This window comes from Musa acuminata, chromosome BXJ2-3 (genome assembly GCF_036884655.1).
Source record: "Musa acuminata AAA Group cultivar baxijiao chromosome BXJ2-3, Cavendish_Baxijiao_AAA, whole genome shotgun sequence".
Classification (NCBI taxonomy): domain Eukaryota; kingdom Viridiplantae; phylum Streptophyta; class Magnoliopsida; order Zingiberales; family Musaceae; genus Musa; species Musa acuminata.
The window spans coordinates 40879459-40904482 of NC_088340.1; the positions used below are offsets into that span (position 1 = coordinate 40879459).

Sequence of the window (25024 nt, forward strand, 5' to 3'; positions counted from 1 at the left end):
CTCTCTTGTTGTTCCCTTGTTTTGTTGTGATTCTTCGTAGTTTGGCATTGGTTCTTCAGGCTGTGTATATGAGAACTAAAGGTAGCGAGGTACCATTCAACCACGCAGCATGAACTTGCAATCGTTGATTGCTTGAGGCATCTGTGCAGAGTATAATCTGCATGTCAGCATCTGCTGTATCATGAAAATAGCTTTTTCCTGGAGAGTCCACATCAAGAGACTCCAACGCAGAGTGAGAGAGAGAGAGAGAGAGAGATCTAACTATTCCATGCCTTTAACATTAATGATATTTGAATTAACATGCAGTAAGTATGCCATGATGATAGCAGTCCCTCAATGCATGAGAGATACCAAAGAGAAATAGCTTGGTTCCCTCTTTAACTTCACTAATAATAACCCCAACCAATGCAACTGTAGTTTTGTGGCAGATGATAATATTATCATATGGTGTGTCTGTATATATATATACATATATATATATATGTATGTATGTGTGTGTATATATATATATATATATATATATATATATATATATATATGTATATATATGTGTGTATATATATATATATATATATATATATATGTATATGTATATATATATATATGTATATAATAATAATAATAATATAACAATAAGCTAAACTACGTGAAATGAGGACCTTAGAAATCCCTATGGTAGATCCCGTGAATCTGCTTCCATGATTCCTCTCTCTGCATCTTAAGCTGCTTGTGGAAGTTGGCAATGAAAGCCTCGGCTTTCACGAACAGCTCCTGTTTGCTGAGCTCTCCGTTCGACTCGCACTTGAATTCCGCCTCTTCCTCCTCTTCAACTCTTCCATCAACTTGGTCGTTGTCGATGAAGAAAACGTTCGGCCTGGACGAGCAGCGCTTCAGCTTCTGCACTCTTGTCGCCACCTTCGAGACCGTCACCGCCGCTGGTTCCTCCGCAGGCCTCGCCGCTTGAGCGTCATGGACTGCCTCTTGTACGTTGATAGCAGATGCAACGGCTATGGCCGCTGCTGCTGCGTTGATGTTCTCGTCACGAGGCCCAGAAATCATGTTGAGGAGACCGGCCTCGATTCCGAGAGCGATGATGAGGGTGTTGAAAAGGAAGTAGAGGTAGAATGACCTTAAGGATGTTGATACGAAGGGAATGATGATTAGTGAGAAGAGGAAGAGCACCATCTTTGCTACTTGAGACTTGGGGAGCGTATCCATGGTCACTCAAATGGGAATGGGAAGAGTCAGTGGTAGTGGTAAGTAATATCATGAAGGACGAATTTGGCTGCTATATATAGACGCCAAAAGAGAAAGTTTCAGAGGACGATAAGATCTTTAAATTTTTTTTTTCTATTGTTTATTAATTATTTATTTATTTGAAACTCATATGAAGGAATGTATAGACTTTATATAATATTTCATATCCTTTTTATTAGTTCAAAGAGTCTTAAGTTTATAATCTCACTATTTTATACTGGAAGATTGATCTGATTTGCTCATTGTTTCTTTTCATATTAAAATATTTTTCTACATAAATCTTGTCCTTGGTTTGTTTAGTATTTTATCATTAATCTAATCGGCATGTATTGTTAAATTATTTACAATATGTTTGGTGTTAAATTTATCTTATTTGATTCATATAGATAGGAAAAAAATATATTCTAGTATTTATAACTCTAAAGACTCTCCATATATTTAATCTTCTTCCAACAATGTTCTTGTGTGAATCAAATGGATGATTTCAAATTAACAGTAAAACTAATTATTCTATTTAGAATATCTTATTTTGTAAGGTTTTGGATAATCTAATTGAATGGTAAGAAGCTAAACCAAGTGACAAAATAGATAAAAGAGTGGGAACAAATGAATCCAATGTCAAGTATCATTGGATTCTAAGATACATAAAAAATAAAAGTAATTACATCTTGAGGAAATCCATACTGATAGGAATGGATAAGATATGATGCCTTAATCATTGTCTTTAGAAAAACTTATTATTTGCAAACAGATAATAGTTAAGTTTGGGATCCATTCCTAATCTTATATGATAAGAAACTTTTATCTATGGAGAAGAAAGATTTGATTATTGGTTAGTAAAATTAGTTTCGATTGTCATGATTTTTTAATATGCTGATCTAAACACCATACTCTCCCAATTAAGATTTTTTTTTCTTCTACTTAGTTTTCATTTGGTTTCTTAAAACTCATCTGAGTGCTTAGATTATATATGTGATATTCGATATCTTCATTTTAGTCAATATTGTAATCTTATTATTTTATAATGAAAATTTAATTCGATTCGTCTATGATTTTTTCTTTTCACGTAAATCATATCTTTGATTTATTTAGTATTTTATCACTAATATTATTGACATGTACTGTTAAAATATTTATATTATATTTAATATTAAATTATATCTTATTTAATTCACATAAGCAGAATATATATATATATATATATATATATATATATATATATATAGATTCGAAGACTTTCCATATCTGATCTTTTTTTCCAACGGTGGGCCCATTGGAGACACCTTTGCGGATCTAAATTTGTTGTCTCCTCCCACTTAGGAATCTCCTCTTTCTTCAATCCTCGTCACTGATGCCCCAACTTGCACCAGTGGCCTTTCTCTCTCTCTCTCTCTCTCTCTCTCACTCTCTCACTCACTCACTCACAGTTGCCTTCTTTTATCTTCTTGTCTTTAGTGGTAGGATGAGCAAGCAAGAAAGAGGCAGAGGGAGAGGTTGCCATCCCGCGGACAATGCCCAGATAGGCTCTCAAGAGCATATATCACTTCTTCTACATTTCCTTCTTATTCCTATAATAACCGCAGCAAGAAGAACATCACATAGATCTGTGTTCATTCGCCTCCAAGAAAGAATAACATAGATAGAACGAATCAAAAGAGAAATGATTCTGCAATTTATTTACTTAAGGAACTCATTTTATGCTTGGATGGCATAAATTTCTTGTTTTCCCAATAAATGAGCCAAGACAATGCTTCAGCCTTTTTGTCAAACAACGCACTTGGAAGTCCTTCGTTTCATATCCTTTTCATGCCACGACAGGATGATGTTACGGGGGATGTAACTGAGAGAAGGCATGCAGACACTTGAGAATGAGAAGAGAGGGAATATATAGTTTGAGACGATCGATGATGACCACAAACCAAAGTGTTCAGGGAAGGGGAGGTAGGAGGAGGGAAGCTGCAGTCTCTGTCAAGATGTACATGCTTGAGGAAGGGGAGGAGGAGGAGGAGGAGGGAAGGCATGCAGCCACTGGTGGGCGGCGTGCTTCAAAGTCCGCAATGTTTTGCTGAGTAGGATGGAGGGATGCTTTCTGGTGTGAGGCTAAAGTGGATGCGGGAATCCAAGTGTCCGGGCGGCTTTGCCTCGACGTCGCTGTAGGATCGTCGGAGATGGAATATGATATCCCTTCCGACGCATCTCTCCCGCTCTTTCTTCACATGCAATTACATCCATAGCAGCGGCACATGCAAGGAATCTTTTGATGATTCCTTATCTCACCCAAGTTGAGCCTCGTACCGTTCATTCATGAAGCAGCAGCAGCGCCGCCGCCACCACGCTCTGATGGCAACCGGCCGGCGACAATAGCAGCAGACGATTAATGCACGACCGAGCTTGATATTGATCGAAGCACCAACGTTGTTGATGCTTGACGCATTTTAAGCTTTAAGATCTACTGCTTCGGCAACCCAATTCAGGCATTAGATCCACATAATGAAATTGATGACTCGAGTGGGAACTCGAGATCTATATGATCCATGTCTGCGGATTCATAATGTTTGATTTGACATGGCAAAGTTTCATTTTTTTTATGTTGGATGTTAATGAACACTTCTTTTTATTGAATTCACAGAGTTGATGCATGTTCAGTAGATTTAGATGATCGGACGTACAGTTCAAATGATAACAGATTAGGCGACGAACAAATTATCACTGTTACTCTGTCGAAGAATAAATACCGAAATCATACAAGCAAACCAGAACACACACAATTTATTAGAAAGGAAGAGTGAGACAAAACTCGTGCTTGATGATAAAATCATGACATTATGTTTCTGGATCTCCAATTTACATGAACTTCTCATGTTTCGGTATGATTGAAGGTATTTGTGAAAGACCCCACTTAGAAAGTAAACGATCAAAATATTTGAATTGCAAACAAAAATCATATACGGGATTTTAAATGGAATTCCAATACCCCACTAGCTGCAAAGAAAAAAAAAAAAAGGTCCAAGTATTCACTGATGTCACTGTCCATGTTCATCCACCGTGAGCGTACTTAAAGTCGGCTTTGTTCACTGGCTCTGGGTTTTCTTTGGGTACTCCCTTGGTCCGAAGATGGTTGACCCGATTCTGACATTTGTACTGCCCATTTCAATCTGTAGAAGCCACAAAAATTGCCTTATTTGTAATTTACATTTGCTACTATCTAAAGAAGCTGTTTTCTGCTGAATGTTGGCTTAGGTGCAAAATGCAAGACCATTAGTAGAGTGCGTGGCTTCAAGCTTTTTATTTCGATCAGGCTGCATTGTATCGACAGGATTGATTAAAATCTGAGAAAGGAGAGTTCAAGACTTACTGCTTGTTCAAAGTCACCAGACATGCCCATGGACAGCTCAAACTGTTCCTCTGGTACTCCGAGCGCCTTGCACACATCATTCCTACAATTTGACAACATCTGTTCTTTTTGACAAAGAAAACAGAGAGGTTAGTTAAGCATTATAATTACTATCCATAATTTTATGCTGGTAATTTAAGCTAGTAAGTATCACCCTAAAATTTTCTGGGGTTGAAGTGTAGTCTGGCATCCCTATTGTCATTAGGCCTGAGAAAATAAGATTCGAACAACCCAATTTTACATGCTTAGCCAACTCTACACATGCTGCAGGTTCCACACCAGATTTTGCTGCAAAAAATTCTATGTTATATATAGAAAGAAGAAATTATACAAGAAAACACATGCTGCAAAATACTCGACTATTAGCAAGCCTGCCTCATGATACTATTAGAAAGAAGAAATCATGTCAACGGACTATTAAAAAGGCTATATATAGGATGACTAGATTCCAAAGATCAAAACCTCTTCATCATCTACCACAATGTAATAGTTTCACTCTAAAGCCTGCTTGACTAAGTCAATTATACATTATAACTGATTGCAAGTTGTTGGTGCTCCTCTAAAAAATTCTATGTTACACTAAGAATATTCTAGTGTTTTCAATATATCAATGGCTTGGGCTTGGAGTGTATCATTTACTAAAGAATATAAAGCACTTCAATGAGAAGATGGTCAAGTTTAAGGTGATAATCGCACAGTTGTGAGATCAACTTGGCAACTGTGAAATGAATTAACCCCAAGGAAGTTCCTTATGTAACTCCCAGTTAATGCACATGATAGAAACCACTTTCACCATGTTTTTTACTTTTAAATTGTTGTTTATGCTCCTCTAAATTTGTGTCAAGCTTGCCGACAGAAAATATAGAACTTCGATAGACATCTTCCATTGACAGCTGTCTTCTGTGAGAAAGATATAAAGAACAAACATCAATTTAACCACAATGATAAATAATACATTGTTTTCCAGACTTACATTCTTCACCACTAGTATTTACTTGAACCAAAACCTTCAGAGGCTTCCTTCCCAAGCTAGCAACAGCACGATCAAGATGATTAGCAATCTGGAATGAATGAACATGTGTAACATGTAATCATAATTCTTCCGACAGATAAGGCTTTTGGTTGTAAGGCTAACTAATTTCTCTCTCAACTAAATTTAAGCAGCTAGAAGATAGTAAATGTTTATGCCACAAAACACCTCACAAGAACAACATTAAAAAACAACCAAGATTTTGTCATCCACATACTCTAAGATAAGTTCATAAACAATCAGAAGCTCAGTACCAGCAGCACCAACTTACATCTGCATGAATATAATGCTTCCCAATTGGGGTTTGAATCACACTACAGCCACATTTATTTTGGGTTTGTGGAATAATTTGGTAGTTTTTGGTCGCCCCAAAAATACTCTAGGGGTATAGAGAGACACATTAATTCAGTCAGAAGTTTAACCTCGATAATCTACGTTGGGTCAGCGTTCTCCTGTTCTCTTGGCTTAGCCCACGTTTTAGCATCCAGACAAAAAAATGTTAACCCCCCACTCTTTGCTAACCCTGATTAATCCACCTTTTAGAAACCAAACAGAAAAGAGGTTTTAAATAACATTAGTGGGCTACGATTTTTTATCCTGGTTATTTTAACACCCATCCAACAAATAGCCTAACACATGGTTATTGGTTGAAGTGAAACTCACCAATGGTAGCTTCATCTGGACTAGTGAAGCAACTTCCTTATTTTTTAGGCTTCTTCATGTAGTATCATATTTTACTTCAAATTATTTTCTTCCAAAGAAAACTTAATTCCAATTGTTGCTGCAAGCAATATGCTCATGTATAATAGATAATCAGAAAGCGTTGTCTAATTTGAGTTCAATTTGAGACATGAAATGATACATTAGTTTTTAAATTCATATATTAGGGCTAATCTTCTACTGTATGTAATTCTTGGCGTGCAGCTAATGTTTCTGAAGATTCCATGCAGGGTACTAATAAAATGCATAAGTGGTATGTAGATGATCATAATTTCTAAAACTCCAACAACTATGTATGTTAATAAGGAATCAATGAACTTGGCATGTTGACTAGGAACATGTTAGAACCTTAAACAATTGTAAACAACATGGTTTAAGAACCATATTGATGCACATTTGAGATTTGCATTCTACGTGCTCCAAGTTAGAAGGTGGGGCTACCACTTTATTTCAGACGTATGCAAAACTACCAAGAGAAAATACCGAAAATATCCAGGTGCCAAACAAAGAAGTCTATTAGAGGCTAGTTTCATGTTAATTACATGACTAAGACTTTGGAGAAAAAAATTTGTTCCACTACCTTAAACACAATAAGTTGATCGATTTACCTTCTCACTATCAAGACTCTCAACCATGTCAAGATTCGGTACAGCAGCTGCAAAATAAAACAGAATTCCGTTGACTCCAATTAGAAAATGGAAACTATATCGATAACACTGGATCAACAATTGATTCATTATAAGTTGAGAAAAGGAGATGATATCCATGACTGTCAATATGCATCACTAGGCAAGGCAATGTAGTATTTTCCAGCACATGATTTATTCCAAATAAGAACTCCCTTAGTAAGTGAGCATACCCCATGAATTGAGTACCTTTCCTTACATGCAAACACTTCTTTTGTATCCTTCTAACAGGAAAATCTGACTAGTCCACTTGTGTTATCTTTTCACGAAGAAAAGGTAGTGTACTGATTTGTAACTTCTAGTTGTGTTATCCCTAGTAATTTGAGTACTTGAAATCAAACTAAAATGGCCAAACAAGCTTAACAGCAAGCGACAGCTGAAAGATACCTAACAGAGGTTTAACTTTGTTGCTCTGGAGGTGTCCAATAAAGTGCCACTCGATATCCAAAGGAAGCTGCAAAAGGAAGAATTGATGAATCCATTTCTTTCTCAAATTAATTTGAAAAAAAACTATCTTCCAATTAACTTGTAACAATGGTAACAGACACTTGATACTTGACTCTCTACTATTTAGTTCATTAATTTTTGGTTAGAGGTTTACCCACTCAAATATTGTCATGTTATTAAGGATTAAAAATAACCTGGATAACCCTCATTAAAATAATAAGCTTAGAGATGTGGGCATAAAGTCAGTGGCTGCTTTAAGGGGATTCAACCCAATGTTTCTTCCACATTGATCTAAAAACTATCTCAATCTTCCTGATGAAGGTGAGACAGTTAGCTATTTGATCAAGTATATATTTTTTTTTCTTCCTTGAGTGGGAATGATGGACTACGAAAGTAATGCTTTGTTTAATTCAAGAGAGAGTCTGTTCATGAAGAAATTAGAAGTAAACGCCAAATGACCTGCTTCCTGCAAGAAAAATCTCTTTATGGAGTCACTTTGAATCGAATAGCACATCAAAATATAGAACACGTAGCCAGTAGATGCGCTGTCGCTATTAAAGACTTGAAATGTAGGATCAAGGTGATTAAGTAGCTAATAGAATGTGGTGGCTTCAAAAACCTACAAATTCTACATCAGAAGTAATAGAGTCCTCCAAACAAAAAGGGGTAAACAACTCGAGGAAACAATAGGAAGACGATGCACCTGAGGCGCCTTCTCCACTATTTCTTGGACGTAGTTCTCTCCGAAGCAGCGGTGGCCGGCGTCGTAAAGGCCGCGAACGAGGGAGACCGGCTTCGTCTTGCCTACGGCCACCACGCGTACGCCCTCCGCCCTCCTTCCCGACCTCTCGGCCGCCTGACGCACCCTTTGTAGCACCGTCCTTAGCGCCGCCGCCGCCGCTCCTTCCGCCATCACCGGAGGAACCGCCATTATCGCTCTCTCTCTATCTCTCTCTCCACAGAAATAAATAAAGGAATTATATATATATATATATATATATAGTGGGCCACAACAAACAGAAACATAAATGATCTCTGGGCCGTCTCAGCGGTCCACAGTCGACCCGAGTCGGTCGACCCAAAACCCTTTGTTCGTTTCCTCTCTCGATAACGGGGAATAAGAACTCACACACGCACACACTCATAGCTATTGCTCATCGTCTTCCTAATCTTCTGCTGTCGGAGGTTTGTATTCTGAGCGGGTTAAGAAACTCGACTCTCACTGTAGCGTTGAAGATTAAATGCATGTCATTCTTTCTAGAAAGCAGAAGGATATCTGAGCTGAACATGGATCACTTCCATGAACAAACCATGAATCATCATCTTTAGATATCTAAACAAAAACACACACAAACATCATATTGTCTCATTCAAATAGACACCAACATGTCGTCACCCCCATGAAAAGAAAATTTAGGAAGAGAAGCAAAGGCAAAGAAGAGCAGAACGAAGCCATTGCTTCATCGTGATGTTTTCTTATTATTTCGACTTTTATGCACCCAAATAGCAACCTCCAATCCAAAAGCCACACAGGAAAAAGCAGCCAGTAATCCCACGTAAATCCACTTCCAAACCGGTGGTGGCCGCAGGATGGCGAAGCCCTTGAATATGTTCACTATGCTAAGAGTTATCAACGTATAGCCAACAAGATGATGATAGATGCTCCAGTATTTTCTGGGTCTATCTGTAATAATTTTGCCCCCTTCATACTTTTTCTTTGGCTTCAACCACAATGCCATAATCTGTAGGCAAACAAGAAACAAAGTCGGAAGCAGAGTAGTAAATCAAAAGGAGGAAGATGCTGATGCTTACTTGCAACGTGGCCAAGCAGAAGATGATGATGCCGATTGTCCTGTGGCCCTTGAAGGTGTTGAAGTGCCGGGAATTACTCATCAGTGCAATCCCAATGGCCCACGCAGTGACGCCGACAGTGTACCCTGAGATCTGAAATGATATATGCAGCATGAACCACACCTCCGGATTCTTAGTGATGTTCCTGGAGTACCTTTTGATTATTACCCCGACCGGCAGCAGGATCCCCCAGCCAAACACGCTCAGTACACCATGAGCCTGTGCACACCCAACAAGACCATGCGTAAAAGGAGTATCCTGTACACTTGCATGTGGTGGCGATTAAGAGCATAGGTGATCGAGAATGTCTACTTACGACTCTTTGCTTCGTAAGTCCTGTGTCCCTGAACCCGCGCCCGGTGGTGAGATCGATGACCTCGAAGCTATCGAAGTTCTTCAACCTCATACGGTGCTTCTGCGGCACCTGGTCGACCACAGAGGATCCGACTTGCCACACATGCTTGAGCTCGCTTATGTTGTAGGTGGAGGGATCCAGGCTGAGCGTCGCGGACATGGTAATGGCGCCTGTCTCCTCCGAGTAGTTGGCTTGCATGTTCGACACCTGCACGTCGATGGGAGAAGGCTGGAGCTTGCAGCCAAGCATGGTGTCGCGGGTCAGGTTGTAGGTGTTCATCGCCAGCGTCCCGTTGGCTGGGCGGAGGGCGATGAGGGCCCTGGTGCCCACCATCTGGGGCCTGTTCCCGGGGTTCAGGCCCCACGCCACCCAGCCGCCGGCAGCGGAAGGTATGGCGCTGAACACAATGTTCAGCGTCACGTTTGGCGTGGTGTTGTGGTAACTCCACCCGAGCTCCGCGCCGAGGGTGCGGAGTTTCCTGCAGTGAGTTACGTTTCCGGCTATGCCTTCTTCGAAGAAGGAGAAGCTGTTGTCGCACGAAGAGTGTTGAGCCCGAGTTGAGGTGCAGAGAAAGGAGGCTACTACAACTAGGAAAACTAGTGCAGGGGAAGAGACCATGGTGATGGCCATATCCTTATGCTGGAACCCATTGCCTGTTTATCCTACTATATAATGAGTAATCCATTGTTGCCGAAGCCATTGTTTTAAGTTGTATATGCTCATTCAACACACATTGCTCCTTTTTCCTTGGGTTGGCTTCCCAGGGTCTAAAGTCCCAGGACTCGCCAGCTTGCTGTTGCTTTGCTTTGTCTTTGCTCTTTTGCCTCTCAATGGCGGACGTCTCCAAGGCATTGGGAATGTGAACAGCTTCTCGCTTTTGTTTGGTACGGTTTGGTTCTTAACCTGCGATTTGAGGTAGAATTGTCGGCTTTGCTTGTTTCTGTAGCCAACAGGCGATGCCCTTCTTTCTGCACCCACCATTCTTCGGATTGCCAAGTTTAAACCCAATCCGTTTTGATTGGTCCTCCTGTGTGAGCCCATCTTGGGCCCAACACTCCCTCTTCCTATTGCCATCATAATTTTTTGTATAATCTTTTTTGAACGAATTTTTAGACAAATACTCGCGCCAATTATAATACTTAATTAATTATCCTTAGCATTCCGATCTCTATAATTTTAAATATTAAGATTCTTATATAGGGTTAAAAATATAATTTCACATAATTAAAAATAAAAAAATTTATTGGAACAACGAAATTAAATATTTCACTTTTGTAAGTATAAACATCCCAATATAATTTTTAAAAATATAATAATCGAAATACTAAATATAACTAATTATAGATAATAATATATAATTAGCCCCAAATACTTTTTACAGATTTTTTCGAATACATCCTTTTATTAATCATTGTAAAATATATCTGAGAAGGAAGTCTCTCTATTTTATTTTTTTAATACAAATAACGATATATAATTTAAAATATTAATTTTTTTATATGAGTTAATTTCTATTGAGTCATGAGATATGATGTTTTTTTAATAGACTTACAGTGGAGATATCTCTTAGATCAATAAAGATAATTATTTTAAATTTTATTTTTGTATATAAGTTGGTTTAGTATATCTCTCTCATACAAATATTCCTATTTAGTTATGATAATTATTTAAACCCTAGTTTTATATATAAGTGGGTTTGTATTGATTTTGAATCAATTTGCATCAATTTTATATATTTAAAAATACTATAAATCTATTCAAATACATTATATATAACAATATAAGTCTTAGGGTTCGTATCGATTCACTATATCGATCGGTTTATATATTGTTTGGATTGAAAAATTATCTCGGATCATATTAGTGTATTCTGAAAATTATGAAAAAGAGTTTTTTTTTCTGAAAAATCACTTTATTTTTTTGATATTTTATATTTTTTATAATATATTTTTATTAAGTTCGTGGTTCGACCAACCGGTTTAATTAATGATCACTGATGAGCCGAGGCTTGAGCCACTTGACGCTGATCCGGTTCGAAAAATGATTTCCGGTTCGAGTCCAACCATGGTTCGCCTATTTATACACACGGCACGCACCCGTGACTCCAATTCAACGCTTTTTTCTGTGCGCTAGGGTTTGCACATCCTTCGGCTCCTCCTGTAGCAGCATCTCACCCCGCGGTCGCCGTGGCGGCGATGGATCTTGCGGTGGACGGGAGGTGCGCGCTGCTGCTCGGGAGCGAGGTGGCTCTAGAAGTATAGATAATCTTGTTTAAAATATCTTGGTACGTGTTTTCAAGTGTTCTTATCTGTATCTTGAATGATGTATTTTATCTCCTAATGCTTATTTCTTCCATTTACTTGTGCATTTTTGTCACCCCTCAGTTTTTAGTCGACAAGCAACTCGTTTCTTTGTGTTTGATGCATCCTGGGAGATTAAGACTGCAACTAGGAGCTTCTGGTTGACTATTAAGACAAGATATTTTTGACTGCATCAACAAGTGGTAGAGCTATGATTTATCAAAAAGGAAACAATTCAGAAGAAATTAATCTTTTGTTATAAGATATCAGTAGTATTGTTTATGCTGTGAGAAAAAACAATAACAAAACCGTAAGTCCTAATATTTGAGATCGACTACTACATATAACCGTAAGGTCATATGTTTAGTTAATTTAAGAGTATTTAAATTTTTATTTATAGTATCTACTGTTAAAGTATTTTTCATTTTTTTTATCTCCCATGTCACTAAAATTAATCATTTCATCTCTTCTCTTAGGTTTGTTGAGCACATGTCCATACCCTCTTGAACGATTCTATTTAATTTTATCTTCTATCAAAGTAATATCTAATTGTTGATGAATAAAAATATTTTTTTTCTAATCATTCTTGGTAACTGCACACATAGGGGTGAAAAATCAAAGAGCAAGATCCAAGAGACTATAACAGAGACTAATTGGGATCTCTTGCAACCAAAATTTGGTACTGGTCATCCTTAAAATTAAACAGAAGAAGTGGATTTTATATAAATGTAATATATGATATGCAACATTTTTTTTTGTTGATGGTCAGCCTCAACATCTTATGAGAGAAGCTAACAAATTTCTTCAAACTGTCAGTTGTTGTGAACTTAGTCAAATACACTCATAGAGCTCCGTTTGGAACTAATACTATGTTTTTGTCTTCAGCCAGAAACTAGCATGGGCTAGGAAACATTCTTATCATTTTCCAGCAAACAAATGTGAGGGAACCAAGCTTAGAATATTAGTTTTACTAAATTTTACAAAAAAAATTAGATGCTGGTTAATAGTGTCTTGTGATAGCTCTTGGGTTTTCCGATGAGTGCAATTCAGATATACAATTTGAGTTTCTAATAATGTTTTTTTCTAAGCATTCTAGGAAGGCCTTGCATGTGCAGGCTTCGCACTGGCATTCTGTGCATGATTCTCCTACATTCTAGATGCTGATCATTGCCAATGGGGCCTAAGCCATTTGACCAATCACTAATCACAGGACAGATTAATGTTAGAGAACTTCTGACTTGGGCCTGAATGTTTTCACTCCTAAGTTTGTATTCCCTCCTTTCTCCTATTTGCTTTCTGCTTTTATACAAAAATCATTGTGCATATGATGGCTTTACACTTGATCTCTGAGCTTTCAGGTAAGTAATATGCTGACCAGAACTCTCTGCTGATGCACAAGTTTCTTTTTTTACCTTTTTCCCTTTTTGCTTGGTTTTTATGATATTAGTGTCAATCAATGCAGTTTCATTGTTAGAGTGTCGCTTAGCAGAGCTTTTTCATTTTTCTCGGATATCCTCTTCTAGTATGTTTCTGTGATTTTTTATTTAAATTTAGTGCCATCCTCGTTTGTGTTTCAATTCTTTGATTTAGGAAGGTTGTGATTCTCAAAGACAATTGGGCTTTTCTATCTCAAGTTTGATAGGGCAACATGACCTTGATGGAATGCTTCTACATGAGGGGTTAAATTGTGCTCAAACAAGATGGACATTGGTATCTCTCAATCATAGTCCCATAACCTCTTTTAATTTGTTTTTAAGATGTGACTTACATTGTGTTTTATACCTTTATGTCGTGGCTGAGGTGTCGGCATGGTTGGGTCCGTCCCGAGTGTGCAAGATCACCAGCACGGCCTCTGAGCTGGAGCACGTTAACCCGAGGTTTGGTTGAGTGGGGGTAGACCTTGTTCTCTTAGGTGGAGGCTGAAGGTCACTCATTTAGTTGTCCGTTGGGTGCTTGCACACAGGTCATAATCGGGAGGGGGATTTCCGACCCGACCCCTCCGCTGCTTAAGCTAGCAAGAGTTGGAGATGAGAGAGTTGGAGTGTGTGTGTGTGTATATTTGAGGTTCGACCCCAATGCTATTCTTGGGGGTGGCTTTAATACTTGTTGTCGTGTGTTGACGTGTGTTAATGGTCATCGACGTCTTCATACACGTGTTTAAAGATGTCGTCGCCATGGGTGGTCAGCTTGTATGTTGGGACACTGGTGCAATCTGATATGTCTGGCCTTGCTTCATTTCGTGTTGCTCTGGAGTAGCTCAAGACGGGGCTACGTTGCTTCGTACAGCCTCGAGCGGTGTTGGTGCAATGTGATGGCGACGCAGATGACAAGCGACTGCCTCGTTCAGATCAGGGGTGTTGAGTTGGCTCAGTGCGCCATGTTGGCTTTGGAACGTCGTGCTTGTGGAGTTGATGCTAGAATATGCTATAATCACATTGTATTAGATTTAACTATTTATGAGCGTAATTTATGTGTTTGGTTGTATGGAAGATTTGCGGATAACTCTTTCTTTGGTGAGCTTCTTTGCGATTGTTTGTTCCTAAAACAGCTTCTGTTTCTCTTTGAGAAACAAGTATTTACTCGTGGAATTCTTACAATTGAAGCAATCGCCATTTTCATATCATATCAGACAACAATGTGACAGCAGCACCTGTATATAATATTCACTGGTGCGTTGGGTGAGATGAAACAACATGCGTCACAACGTTATATATTATGTCTCGAAAGAAGTGGTCCAAAGTGTTTGGTTTAGCGAGTGAGATCAGAAATATGACTTTACCTCACTAGACTCAAAGCAAAGGACGGAAATGCAGCCTTCGTTTGCGTCAAGTTTAGTTAGCTTGTTCCTCAAGATTACTGTTGCTGGTCTTGTCTTGTGTCAGGTCAGTATGTCCGTTTCTCAATCTTTGTATAGTGCATGCCTCGATGATTAGGAGAAAAAGGATGTAAGACTGCGAGCAGAGCAGACTTGTCATAATCTATCGATATGACAAAGGAAGTACTACTGGTGATAGGTACAATTCGACGGTCCAATTTGACTTATTAATAAATATAAAAAATATATATTTAGGGTTTGAAGCTGAAACTAAGAAAACAATGAAACTGAGAAAAACACTCACTAGCTATGGTGTATAATTCCATTGTAGTATGCTTCAAATTTTACAGGCCTAGCTCTAAAGCTGTGTACAATTAATGGGCAGAGATACAGGTTTGCCAGAAATCAACAAAACTCAGGTAATCAAGCGAGTAATTAATGGCGGAAATCAACAAAAATTCTTCAACACTCAATCACAAGACCCGAAGAAGAAGGAGGAGGCGCAAAAAAGGAGCTTCCTTTGTGTGTCGTTGATCAAGTGCATCTGTCGTCGTTTCTTCCCGGACCTCCGTAGTAGAAATAGTTCCCCCACACGCTGTTGATCCCGCCTTGTACGTCGTAACAACTGGGGCGGTCTGCGAGCACTCGCAGGTTCGCCACGGGAATCAAGCTGTTGTCCCAGTCCACCACCTGCAAGTTCCGGAAGTAGGAAGCCCGGCCGAAGCCTTCTCGGGCGTAATGCCCGCTCCCCATCTGGGTGGCGGTGTGCAGCCCCTGCGGCTGCGTGTTCACGATCTCCCCCCCAAACTGCACCATGCTCGCGTGCTCCGACAGGTGGCTGAACAAGAACGACGGCCAGTAGCCCACCAGCTCCCCCGACCCCAACTCCAGCCACCAGTTCCCATGGTTCGGATCCTACACAAACAACTCTGCTTCATCTCTGTCCTTCAACGTTTTGTTTGACCGATAGGTTCTTACCTTCCAGACTAGTAGGCTGATGTCAAACTGGCCTCCGTCGTACGTCGATGTCGGGGAGATGGCAGCTCCGATGGCGATCATGTTGTTTGTTTGGATGAATCCAGAACACAAAAGATTGTAGCATCCGGTTGCTTGGTACGCGTCGGTCTTCAAGACACGGCATGCTGAATCATTAGCCATGTGATCTCCCAGTTCGAATCAGTGGTTTGTATGACAAGGGAACTCACCGTCCAGTATGTGAAGAACCTGGGAGAACTGTCACCGTATAGCTGCGGACTCACCTGTGGCGAGAGAGAAACTGGAATTGGTTTCCTCTTTTTGCTTGTAGTTCAAATAGAGTTTATGATCGAGTACCTGCCAACCAGCTTCGATGGTGTTGAGGTCAGTGCCGAAAGATCCAGAGATGACCCATACTTGCGATAAGCTGAACTCAGAAGGATTCGTCACGTTTGGTGCCCACACATTCAAGCTTGCTTTTGCGCCGTAGTATTGATCTCCCACCACATAGCCCACTGCGTGCTGTAACCACGTAGGATCTTCACAGGTTACGGAATACTGGCATCGAATGAGCAGATTAAGCGACGAGCATCACCCAAACAATTAGCCGAGACTAACCTCATGGCCGCCGGTCTCGGAATCATGCCTTGATCTCACTGCCAGCTTCCGGCCAAACCTCTTGACTGAGCTGGCTCGCAGGATGTCTTCTTCCTTCGTCCTCCTGATCGGCACTGTTCCACCTGGACACGACTCACCAGAAACTCTCCACAGCTGGAAGCTGTTCTGGGTCGCGGCATCAGCTCTGTGGCCTTTGGGTCTCTCTGGTGGATCCTGCAAGCAGTCGAAATCAACAGCTTTTTCTTCCCCAGTGTAACGCAGCGGTGAGAAGCTTTCGTTCTATTACCAGAGGTTTCATTCCTTTCAGTCTGGGATGATCGAATGCTGGTTGAAGATGAGAGAGCACGCAGTCGATGGTATCACCATCTGGACTCTGTTCAACAGGCAAAAGACTAAGACTCGGATTCCACGAAGAAGAAAACAACTGGGTTCTGAAACAACAAGTGCCTGAATTGTCTTCACCGCAGGCTTGTTCAGCCTCCTGAGATGAGCTCTGACGCGCCTGTAACTCCGAAGCTCTTCTCCTGGTCGGAATGTGTTGTTGGCTGCGGCTTCCGAGAAGACAGGACTCATACCAGCAAGCAGAAGAAGAACACCAAGCGAGAGAAGAACCATCGGAAGAGTGTCGTAGCCGCCAGTGAATCCGCCTTGTTTCCTTATCTTCTTCCTCTTCCGCCGGACACTCTCATCTCAGATCAAACCTCTTCTGCAATCAACTAAACCGCTCTTGACTCCCACCATGACATATCAATCTTCCTTCTTCTTCAAAAGAGCGTGGCGTAGCCTCCTCTGACAAGGCATGATTCTGTAACATGAGGCAACCAAAAGAACAGGCTTAATTGCTGGGGTGCTGCAGGTATAATATAGTCCTCTCATGCTGGGATGGTAATCAAGATGTTGGGTGCTTAAAGTGATGCCCACTGTTTCTTTTCCTCTTCTTCATCTCTTTCTTTTGTGCCTAAAATGATGGGTTTTATAGGTAGGCGTAGAAAAAGGAGGAGGATGAAGCATTGGAATACAACTCACGAGGGACAGCAGCATCTTTAGCTTTTCCTTTTTCCCTTCTCTTCTTTTCATTTCTGGTTGTGTGGGGGTGCTGTGGGTGCATGCATGCTCTTTGGGTTTCCTCCAAGTACTTGCTTTTGGGGTTTAAAGGAGGCAATCCACTCGATTCTGGGTGTCTTTTTTTCTCATGTTCCTAGATGTGTGTTGTCAGTCATTGTTTTCTTTGAGGGACCTCCGCCCTGTTTCCTTCCCTTTCCCTTCCCATCCAATGTTTTGGAACCATCCTTGGCATATGGCGTCTCTGCAACACAAGCTTCTCAAAAACCTTACAAAGAGGCAAGCTGCAAGTGGACAGAATGCTCTGTCATCTTGGGCTTCTCTTCTCCTCTCCCATTCCAACAGGCAGAAGAACAGAGACTAATGGCTGAAACTTGCTTGCCCCAGTCAAAGGATTAAAGATATATGTCAGTGCTTTCCCAGTGTAGGAACTGAGAATAGATTCTGATCCCACCACGAAGCTATAATCTTCTTACCTGTGCATTCTTAGATAGGAAGACCGAACCAAAGAATCCATTGTGGCCGAAGCTTTTCTCTGTGGAAGGGACTGCAGAGAGGCCGTCCAAAGTTAGCCAATATAATTATGTCTCGAGTATTACTGAGCTTTGAGAAATAAGTGCAGCCATCCAAAAAGGACACGCCGAGCACCGCATGCCGCCTACATATATACTAATGCCAACCCATCGAGTATGTTTCTTCTCACATGTCCAACACCATGAATCGGTCTTTACCATGGCATGTATCAATCTCCTCACCCATCATCATCATCATCGAGGGAATCCGAGAACGTCGAACGACCTTTCTCTTTTCCGTTCGGCTCAAACCGGGTCCATCCGGTCCGCCATTTGGCCCAGGTCTTCTCATGGGCCGAGCCGGGCGCCTCGATTCGAAACCGGGCCAAATAAGTAAGTGGTTCATGCGGACCTCGGTTCTCCATCGAGCATCGTTCGTCGTCGGCTGTTTACCTTCTGTGTGTTATGTACTGTATAGTTAATGGTAATTATTCGTCGCCACTCTATATAGAGGAGAGGAAAGAGAAGCGGCAGTGTGGATAGATGATGGGTGTTCCGCCTCGGCCTACTTCGTCTGCTTCCTCCCCTTCCTCCTGCTCCTACCACTGGTGCTGCTCCTCCATCTCTACCTCCTCTTCCTCCTCCTTGTCTCCTTCCCCCTCTTCCTCCACCACCCTCCACAGGTATTTCAAGGCAAGTATTATCTGTACTGATTCCTCCCCTTTCCACCTTTTTTCTCTTTTTCCGCCCTTCACAGGAACTTCAGGTATTGTATCTTCTCCTCTTTGGTTCTTGGTCTTGTCTATTTGGAATTTGTAATCAAAATGATGGTTTTTTTTTTTTTATCGCGATTGTTTGTGCGTGTGATGATTTCCTTGCATAAGTCTTCATTGTCGCTGATGCCTGCTGCTATATGGTTGGATCCGTCTACTAATTCAGCGCTGCTGTCGAATCGACTGCGGCAGCGGGAAAGACTTGCAAGAAAACAGGAAGAATTAGGGTTAATTGATCAATGGATAAGGAAGAAAACAGGAGGCCACAAACACCCGAACCATGGAACAACTCGCCGATATTCTTTCATAGATTCCTGAGTTGCAGCCGATAAACCTCCGATTTCAAATCTATAGATTAATTAGTGGAGACATGACCTAGTCTTGCGAATTGCCAATTTATATGTTAACCAAAGCTGAAAAGAAACAGAACGTTTTGAAGGTAGTGTTAATTGGTTGGTTGTATTTGTGTTTTACTGCGATTGGCACCTAGAACCTCATGGTGATCACCTTAAGAAGGGGAAATGGAGTTGGATAATTTTATTTGACTTTATCATCATGATATGATTTGAAGGTTGCAATATCATCCATGCTTCTTTCTAAGGCTCGTGTTGACTTCTTTGGCATCTAGGTTTTGGTCAATGACTGTAAGGAAGTCACTATTTTTTATATACTCAAATTGCAAAGTTGTTCCTTTATAGACAGATATCCTCCTACATGCAGGAAGTTGTCTTTTGTGTTTGTAGATGGTGAATTTTTAGTTGAATTGATCATAACATCCCAAAGAACAGTATTTCTCCAACAGTGATGGTGTCACTGTCTGGACTTCCAGAGATGACAGCATTTTTGGTAATGTTGCAATCTTATTAAAAGGATAACTTAGATCATAGTATTTATTGACTGCTGACTGAAAAAGTGATTGTATGTCTGTTTCTTTTTTTTTTTTTCCTATTTGATGGTCTTTCTTCTCTTTCTTTCTTCTGCTGGTTTTCTCCGTGTCCACTGTCTTTGCAACAAAAGTAATTATTTTTGCTTTAAATTTTGTCTTTTGTTTTTGTGTTTATTAGAACGCAGAATGTTTCTTTAACTTTCTCAGATGTGATTCTTACCTTGTTCTTTGCTGGAGAGATGAACATGTTACACCTTTAATTTTAATAATTAGAATGAAAAGCTGATTCAGCATAATTTCTTTTAGTCGTAGATATTAGATTATGAAACAATCTATGAACGTTGCCTAGGTTAAGGTTGAAGGCTTTATTATTAAAGATGTGACCCTCGGATCCAGGCTACATCAAGGTGATATCAAAATGAATATTGCCATCAAGGAACAATCTTTAATAGCACTTTGCGCATTGCAATGGTAGAGGAACCGTATGCAAACATAGATCACCTCACTGCATATTGTGGCCATCCACCCCAAGACTTCAACAAAGGGCTGTACATCTACAATTATAACAGAAATGATAGTTGAAATGTAAGAAGATTTGAAATATACCTTTCGATAGGTGTAACGAGTCACTTGAGGAAGAACGAGCTGCAGGAACTAAAGATGCAGAATTGATACCATGGAAGAATCAGCTTTATTGAAGGTCAATTTATGGAAGAACAAGTTAAAGCAATATTAAAGATGGATGTTGGGATGAAGTTGTTAATTGAAATGGAGCAAATCCATTTGAATGTCCGTCCAAATTAAAAGAAGCATCAAAGACCAGAGTAATGATGCAAGAGATTCATCGATATTGATGCATTTTTATCACAGCATATGCTGGCTCATGCCAATTGGAATGCAATTCTTGAAAAGCCTTTACAGTTGCAAATATTGTTGGAGGACAAATGTGTGAAATCTCTGTTATATATCTTGAAATAAATAAAATAAAAACCTTTGCGATTGGTGAGTCATGGCCACCCATTTCATGTTATCGAGTTTGTCTCTTCTCTCTCTCTCTCTCTCTCTCTCTCTCTCTCTCTCTTAACCATTGCTGCTATTCCAATTGTACCTTCTCAGTTGGCATCGAGGAGGTGCGTTGATGGAAAGAAATATGAGATAAAACCACATAAGATCCAAGGTACCCTTTTTCATATTAAAATACTCCTTTTGTCTTCATTTTTTCTTGTATTTGTAGTATGTACAAAATCTGTGTGCTTAATTGTATCAGGAAAACCAGCACATAATGTATATAGATATGTCAGATCAAAGAATCAGTTTCTGATTAGGCGGCTAACTCCTCTTGCTACATCTGAAGACCAGTCATCCTATACTGAGCTTGATTTGGAAAGTTTGGAGTCAGAAAAGTTAGATTTGGATAATCAAGATGGCTCTTCAAAAAGAAGTTTTTCTTATTTTACTGGGAAATCTGAAGGGAAACCAGGGTTTATCTCATTCCATGGTTATCATTACATAAAGGGAGATGAAGTTGGATCTACTCCAACCAAGAAAACATCCAAAATTCTTTGGTTTATTGGTCCGACCGTCTTGGTAGCCTTCTTGGTTCTCCCATCACTTTATTTGCGAAAAATACTTTCTACCTTTTTCGAGGACTCTTTATTAACAGGTACTATGTCTTGTATACTTTAGAAGTCCAATCTTTTGATATTCTATTGATGCTATTTATTATACACACATATCTGAGTTTTAGCTAGCTACTCCATTTTGCTTGATCAGACACCATTCTTGGTGTGGTAATTACTGTGTGAATGTTTGCGAATATATATATGCAGTTTAGTGGTGTGGATGCAGTACAATAACAGTTCCATGAAGGCATTTAAGATCATGTATAAGTTTCTTTGAGTGAAGGTGTTACTTTTTTCTGGTAGTTTGATAGACATTTTTCAAGTAGTTCTAGTATGCAAATTATAGTATGTCTTTCATATAATCTTGTGTGTTGAAAGGTAGCCTTGCTAGCAAAGTTTCGGAAAAGATACTTTTACTCGTGGAGCTTTTACTCATGGAAAAGGGGGCACATAATGAACTCTATTGGTATGAACTTGGGATAGATGTTTGTTAATCATTCTTAAATGGTCACTAAGGTTTATAATTACTATGTTGAAAATTATAACATGATAAAACTTTATTTTCATTCTCAACCTGAAAGTATCATTGGACATGTTGAAGCAAAGCTGAAGAGGTACAAACATAGAACCCTATCACTTGATTTGATGTACTAGTGTCAGCGAGAAGGACATTTATTGAGGAATTAAACAATTGTGTCTCATGTGAGTTTTGAGTGATCTGTTTGTTATGTTGGATTTCTTCTTCTGGGTTTAATTTGGAATACAACCTTCAAGATTTTACATCTAACACGCCCGGAGGTCTCATCATGTTCCACACTTTCAGTCCCATAGATTCTTTTTAGCTAAAGAGATGATGATAATTTGTTTCTGTCAAAACACTACCTCAAGCCTAGTAAGTCTTCACTTGCTACATTTACATGGTTCACCTTAGATAGTGCATCCATGGACTGAAGATGGTCGAAGGATTCTTTATTAACTAAACCACTGCAAGGTATGGCAGCAAAAAAATGGGTTGCCATGCCAGCTGGCACATCTCATGCCAACACAATGCCGGCACCAGTTTGCCAGGATTCTATGTTTTAAAGATCCAATGATAAAATCTGGATAAAAATGTTCATAGAAAAACCCTAACCTACACTGGGCTAGGATCCTGTAGTTATAACAATGAGGGCCATATGATGGATGAAGCAATGCCTATGATAATAAGATTCAACATTCCAACTTGAGTGTCTTATGTAGTAAATATCATCTTCTCTAGTTTTTAGAAAATTTTTCCATGTTCTAGAATGACATCTTTGTGACAAATAAGTATATAAGATATATTGAAATTTGATCGGGATCAGGGTCTGCCGTACCGAGCCATACCGCCCGGTACAGGCGGTATGTACCGGTCCGACAGGTTGTCGGTACACGGACCGACTGTTACCGGTCCGAGAGTACTGAAGCACTTGTAGCAGTGCTACAGTACTCGGTACACCTGGGTGTACCGCTCGGTATACCGTACCGTACCGGTACCGAGCCCAGGTCGAAATACCGGTACGGTACGGTATTGCGAACCTTGATCGGGATAAAGATTGACCATCCTTTGGTGAACTCTTTTATTTATTTGTTCTGGCTACAGATGTTGCAACAGTGACATGACATTGCAACAGCAATGTGATTCACAAAAATGTTGAAACCAAAGCCTAAGCTTGAGATCTTATGCACTCCAACTGCAGTCATTGAAATACCTTGCAATTTGTTTTGAATCAGTACTTATCCTGGACCGAACAAGTGAGAGTTCCAAGGTTGAATGAAATTATTTCCTTCGTGATTGTTGTTCTGCCTTTGCTTTTCAGGTTAATTTGATTATTTGATGTAATGCAACACGATTCCATCTCTTTTGCCCATTTGTTTCTCTTCCTGGTTTTCTTCTTATGATATTTCTGGTACCAAGGCAAAAATTTTGTTCAAAATTTTCATCAACCGTTGCTTCTATTTTTGTGGTCAATGGAGTCTGGAAACTCATTACTAAATAATACTAGGTTACCACCATGACTCTCTGATGCCTTGCTGCTCAATTTTACGAAATTGATTGTGGTAGTAATTTTTTTTGTTTATATGTGCAGATTTTCTCATACTCTTCTTTACAGAAGCTCTTTTCTACAGTGGAGTTGCAATCTTTGTTCTGCTAGTGGATTCTCTATGGAGACCTGTACAGGACAAAGCACCTAACCATTACTACTGGTTGAAAACCCAGTATGGCCTTCGTGTAACTTCTGTAACAACATTGGTTCTGACCCTTATAATACCTCTTTTGACCATGGGCCTGGTCTGGCCATGGACTGGGCCAGCAGCTTCGGCTACTCTAGCACCGTATTTGGTTGGCATTGTTGTACAATTTGCTTTTGAGCAGTACGCTCGTCATAAAAAATCACCTGCTTGTGCAGTTATACCTGTTATTTTCCAGGTGAGTGCATCTGCTAATCTTGAATTACTGGCAGATAGCTCATAATATAAAAAGTTTTCATTCCTCCAGATATATAGACTCCATCAGTTAAATAGAGCAGCTCAGCTGGTGGCGGCACTATCTTTTTCAGTTAGAAGTGCCGAAAAAACATCATATACAATGGCCATAAGCAACTCCTTGGGGACTCTGTTGATTGTCCTTCAAATCCTCGGCATAATTTGCGTTTGGTCACTCTCAAGCTTCCTGATGAGATTTCTTCCTCCTTCAGAAGTGATTACCTAGCCTTCATATGGTTCCAAGGTTTGCGACTATAGAAATATTATTCTAGAGCTTTTCTTGATAGTTTCCATGATTTCATATTTTTCCTATTGGTTTGCCTTGATGATAAAATAGTTGGACAAAAAAATCTGCAAAGTGTGTCATTGATACAACCTGCTGCTTCAGTGCAGAAATCAGATGAATATTTGTTTGACTTCGGAGCCTGGACGTTTTGGATGCTGCAGGGAAACAGAACCTGAGGAGACCCAAGAATGGTTGGACAAGGGGAATGTGAAACTGAGTAACTCCCTCCTTTTTCTTTATTTATTTTCTTTCCCTTTTGTATTTTCTTTGATGCATATGGGAATTCAATATGTGGCTATTTTGAATAACCATGTGGTCTCATCATGTAATGTCCACATTTATTGGAACCAAATAATTAAAATTCCGTGACTGATCTCATCAGTATTATTACTGCTAACTATTTTTATCATCATCAGTACTATCTTAGTTCATGGTTCATTGGGACACACTGTCAAGCCATAAATATGAGACAGAAATTTGGTTATAGATTTCAACTAAAGAAAGATGAACATTGGATGAGGATGTCTTCATCAAAATTATGTTGATCAACTACACATGAATTGGCTTACTATTGTGTGCAATCAAATCCAAACTTTATGTGGATTACTTATTTTATGCATAAATTTTATTTTATTTTCTTGTTGTTATAGACAATTCTCATCTGTGCATATATTTTTAGGAAATATTAAAAAATGTGTAATTAATATGACTGAAGAAGATGGTTTATAAAATAATAAATTAGGCAATAAATTTGTATATTTTATTTTTTAATTAGATTTTGGAAGAATGAACAACCCATTATTTGGGTTCACAATTTTTAAATATTTTTACCAACTTAAATAGAGATATTTATCCCATAATATGATTACTAAGTCTGATAAATAATTTAATCATATGGATATTAATTTAATATAAAATTTATTTTCTTGA

The 25024-nt window shown here is 39.5% G+C and overlaps 4 protein-coding genes, 1 long non-coding RNA gene and 1 other non-coding gene across 7 annotated transcripts; 3 read left to right on the forward strand and 3 right to left on the reverse strand.

Annotated features, from left to right (window-relative positions):
• Positions 1-4060: 4060 nt before the first annotated feature.
• LOC135608296 (uncharacterized) lies at positions 4061-8492 on the reverse strand. The gene is made up of 7 exons (XM_065101007.1): positions 8238-8492; positions 7475-7541; positions 7010-7056; positions 5625-5712; positions 4806-4939; positions 4613-4711; positions 4061-4412 (listed from the first exon to the last, which is right to left on the reverse strand). The coding sequence occupies exons 1-7, from the start codon at positions 8463-8465 to the stop codon at positions 4329-4331; spliced, it is 747 nt and encodes a 248-aa protein (XP_064957079.1). The 5' UTR covers positions 8466-8492; the 3' UTR covers positions 4061-4328.
• A 482-nt stretch (positions 8493-8974) lies between these two features.
• On the reverse strand, positions 8975-10381 carry LOC135606590 (cytochrome b561 and DOMON domain-containing protein At5g35735-like). Its single transcript, XM_065097627.1, has 3 exons — positions 9702-10381; positions 9347-9604; positions 8975-9276 (listed from the first exon to the last, which is right to left on the reverse strand). The coding sequence occupies exons 1-3, from the start codon at positions 10368-10370 to the stop codon at positions 8995-8997; spliced, it is 1209 nt and encodes a 402-aa protein (XP_064953699.1). The 5' UTR covers positions 10371-10381; the 3' UTR covers positions 8975-8994.
• A 1479-nt stretch (positions 10382-11860) lies between these two features.
• LOC135608297 (uncharacterized) lies at positions 11861-14551 on the forward strand. Its single transcript, XR_010485484.1, has 2 exons — positions 11861-13750; positions 13841-14551. It is a non-coding gene; the product is annotated as an uncharacterized LOC135608297 (long non-coding RNA).
• Positions 13371-13435, forward strand: LOC135608611 (small nucleolar RNA snoR101). The gene has a single exon (XR_010485589.1). It is a non-coding gene; the product is annotated as a small nucleolar RNA snoR101 (small nucleolar RNA).
• Positions 14552-15143: 592 nt separating the features above from the next.
• LOC103978727 (protein neprosin) lies at positions 15144-17656 on the reverse strand. Its single transcript, XM_009394629.3, has 7 exons — positions 16896-17656; positions 16735-16821; positions 16449-16661; positions 16188-16352; positions 16061-16114; positions 15834-15980; positions 15144-15770 (listed from the first exon to the last, which is right to left on the reverse strand). Exons 1-7 carry the CDS (start codon positions 17061-17063, stop codon positions 15390-15392), a joined length of 1215 nt encoding a protein of 404 aa, XP_009392904.2. The 5' UTR covers positions 17064-17656; the 3' UTR covers positions 15144-15389.
• Positions 17657-18496: 840 nt separating this feature from the next.
• Positions 18497-24491, forward strand: LOC103978726 (uncharacterized). Of its 2 annotated transcripts, none has more exons than XM_009394628.3 (6): positions 18497-18715; positions 20798-20858; positions 20949-21344; positions 23412-23752; positions 23822-24052; positions 24202-24491. In XM_009394628.3, exons 1-5 carry the CDS (start codon positions 18566-18568, stop codon positions 24032-24034), a joined length of 1161 nt encoding a protein of 386 aa, XP_009392903.2. In that variant the 5' UTR covers positions 18497-18565; the 3' UTR covers positions 24035-24052; positions 24202-24491. The 2 variants fall into 2 exon arrangements, with proteins under 2 accessions (XP_009392903.2, XP_009392901.2); XM_009394626.3 differs by having other exon boundaries at positions 18498-18715; positions 24197-24491.
• Positions 24492-25024: the final 533 nt, after the last annotated feature.

Bases quoted from the DNA above. Each gene is read 5' to 3' on its own strand.
- LOC103978727 (XM_009394629.3), bottom strand. From the start codon at position 17,063: ATGGTTCTTCTCTCGCTTGGTGTTCTTCTTCTGCTTGCTGGTATGAGT. The intron at 16,353-16,448 runs GTTAGTCTCGGC...ACGTGGTTACAG, and splicing joins CCGAGACCGGCGGCCATGAG to CACGCAGTGGGCTATGTGGT. The intron at 16,115-16,187 runs GTACTCGATCAT...CTCTCGCCACAG, and splicing joins CCATCGAAGCTGGTTGGCAG to GTGAGTCCGCAGCTATACGG.
- LOC103978726 (XM_009394628.3), top strand. From the start codon at position 18,566: ATGATGGGTGTTCCGCCTCGGCCTACTTCGTCTGCTTCCTCCCCTTCC. The intron at 20,859-20,948 runs GTACCCTTTTTC...TAATTGTATCAG, and splicing joins AAAACCACATAAGATCCAAG to GAAAACCAGCACATAATGTA. The intron at 21,345-23,411 runs GTACTATGTCTT...TTATATGTGCAG, and splicing joins CGAGGACTCTTTATTAACAG to ATTTTCTCATACTCTTCTTT.
- LOC135608296 (XM_065101007.1), bottom strand. From the start codon at position 8,465: ATGGCGGTTCCTCCGGTGATGGCGGAAGGAGCGGCGGCGGCGGCGCTA. The intron at 7,542-8,237 runs GTGCATCGTCTT...TTCCTTTTGCAG, and splicing joins TAGTGGAGAAGGCGCCTCAG to CTTCCTTTGGATATCGAGTG. The intron at 5,713-7,009 runs GTAAATCGATCA...CATTCATTCCAG, and splicing joins AGAGTCTTGATAGTGAGAAG to ATTGCTAATCATCTTGATCG.
- LOC135606590 (XM_065097627.1), bottom strand. From the start codon at position 10,370: ATGGCCATCACCATGGTCTCTTCCCCTGCACTAGTTTTCCTAGTTGTA. The intron at 9,605-9,701 runs GTAAGTAGACAT...GGGTGTGCACAG, and splicing joins GACTTACGAAGCAAAGAGTC to GCTCATGGTGTACTGAGCGT. The intron at 9,277-9,346 runs GTAAGCATCAGC...GTTTGCCTACAG, and splicing joins TCTGCTTGGCCACGTTGCAA to ATTATGGCATTGTGGTTGAA.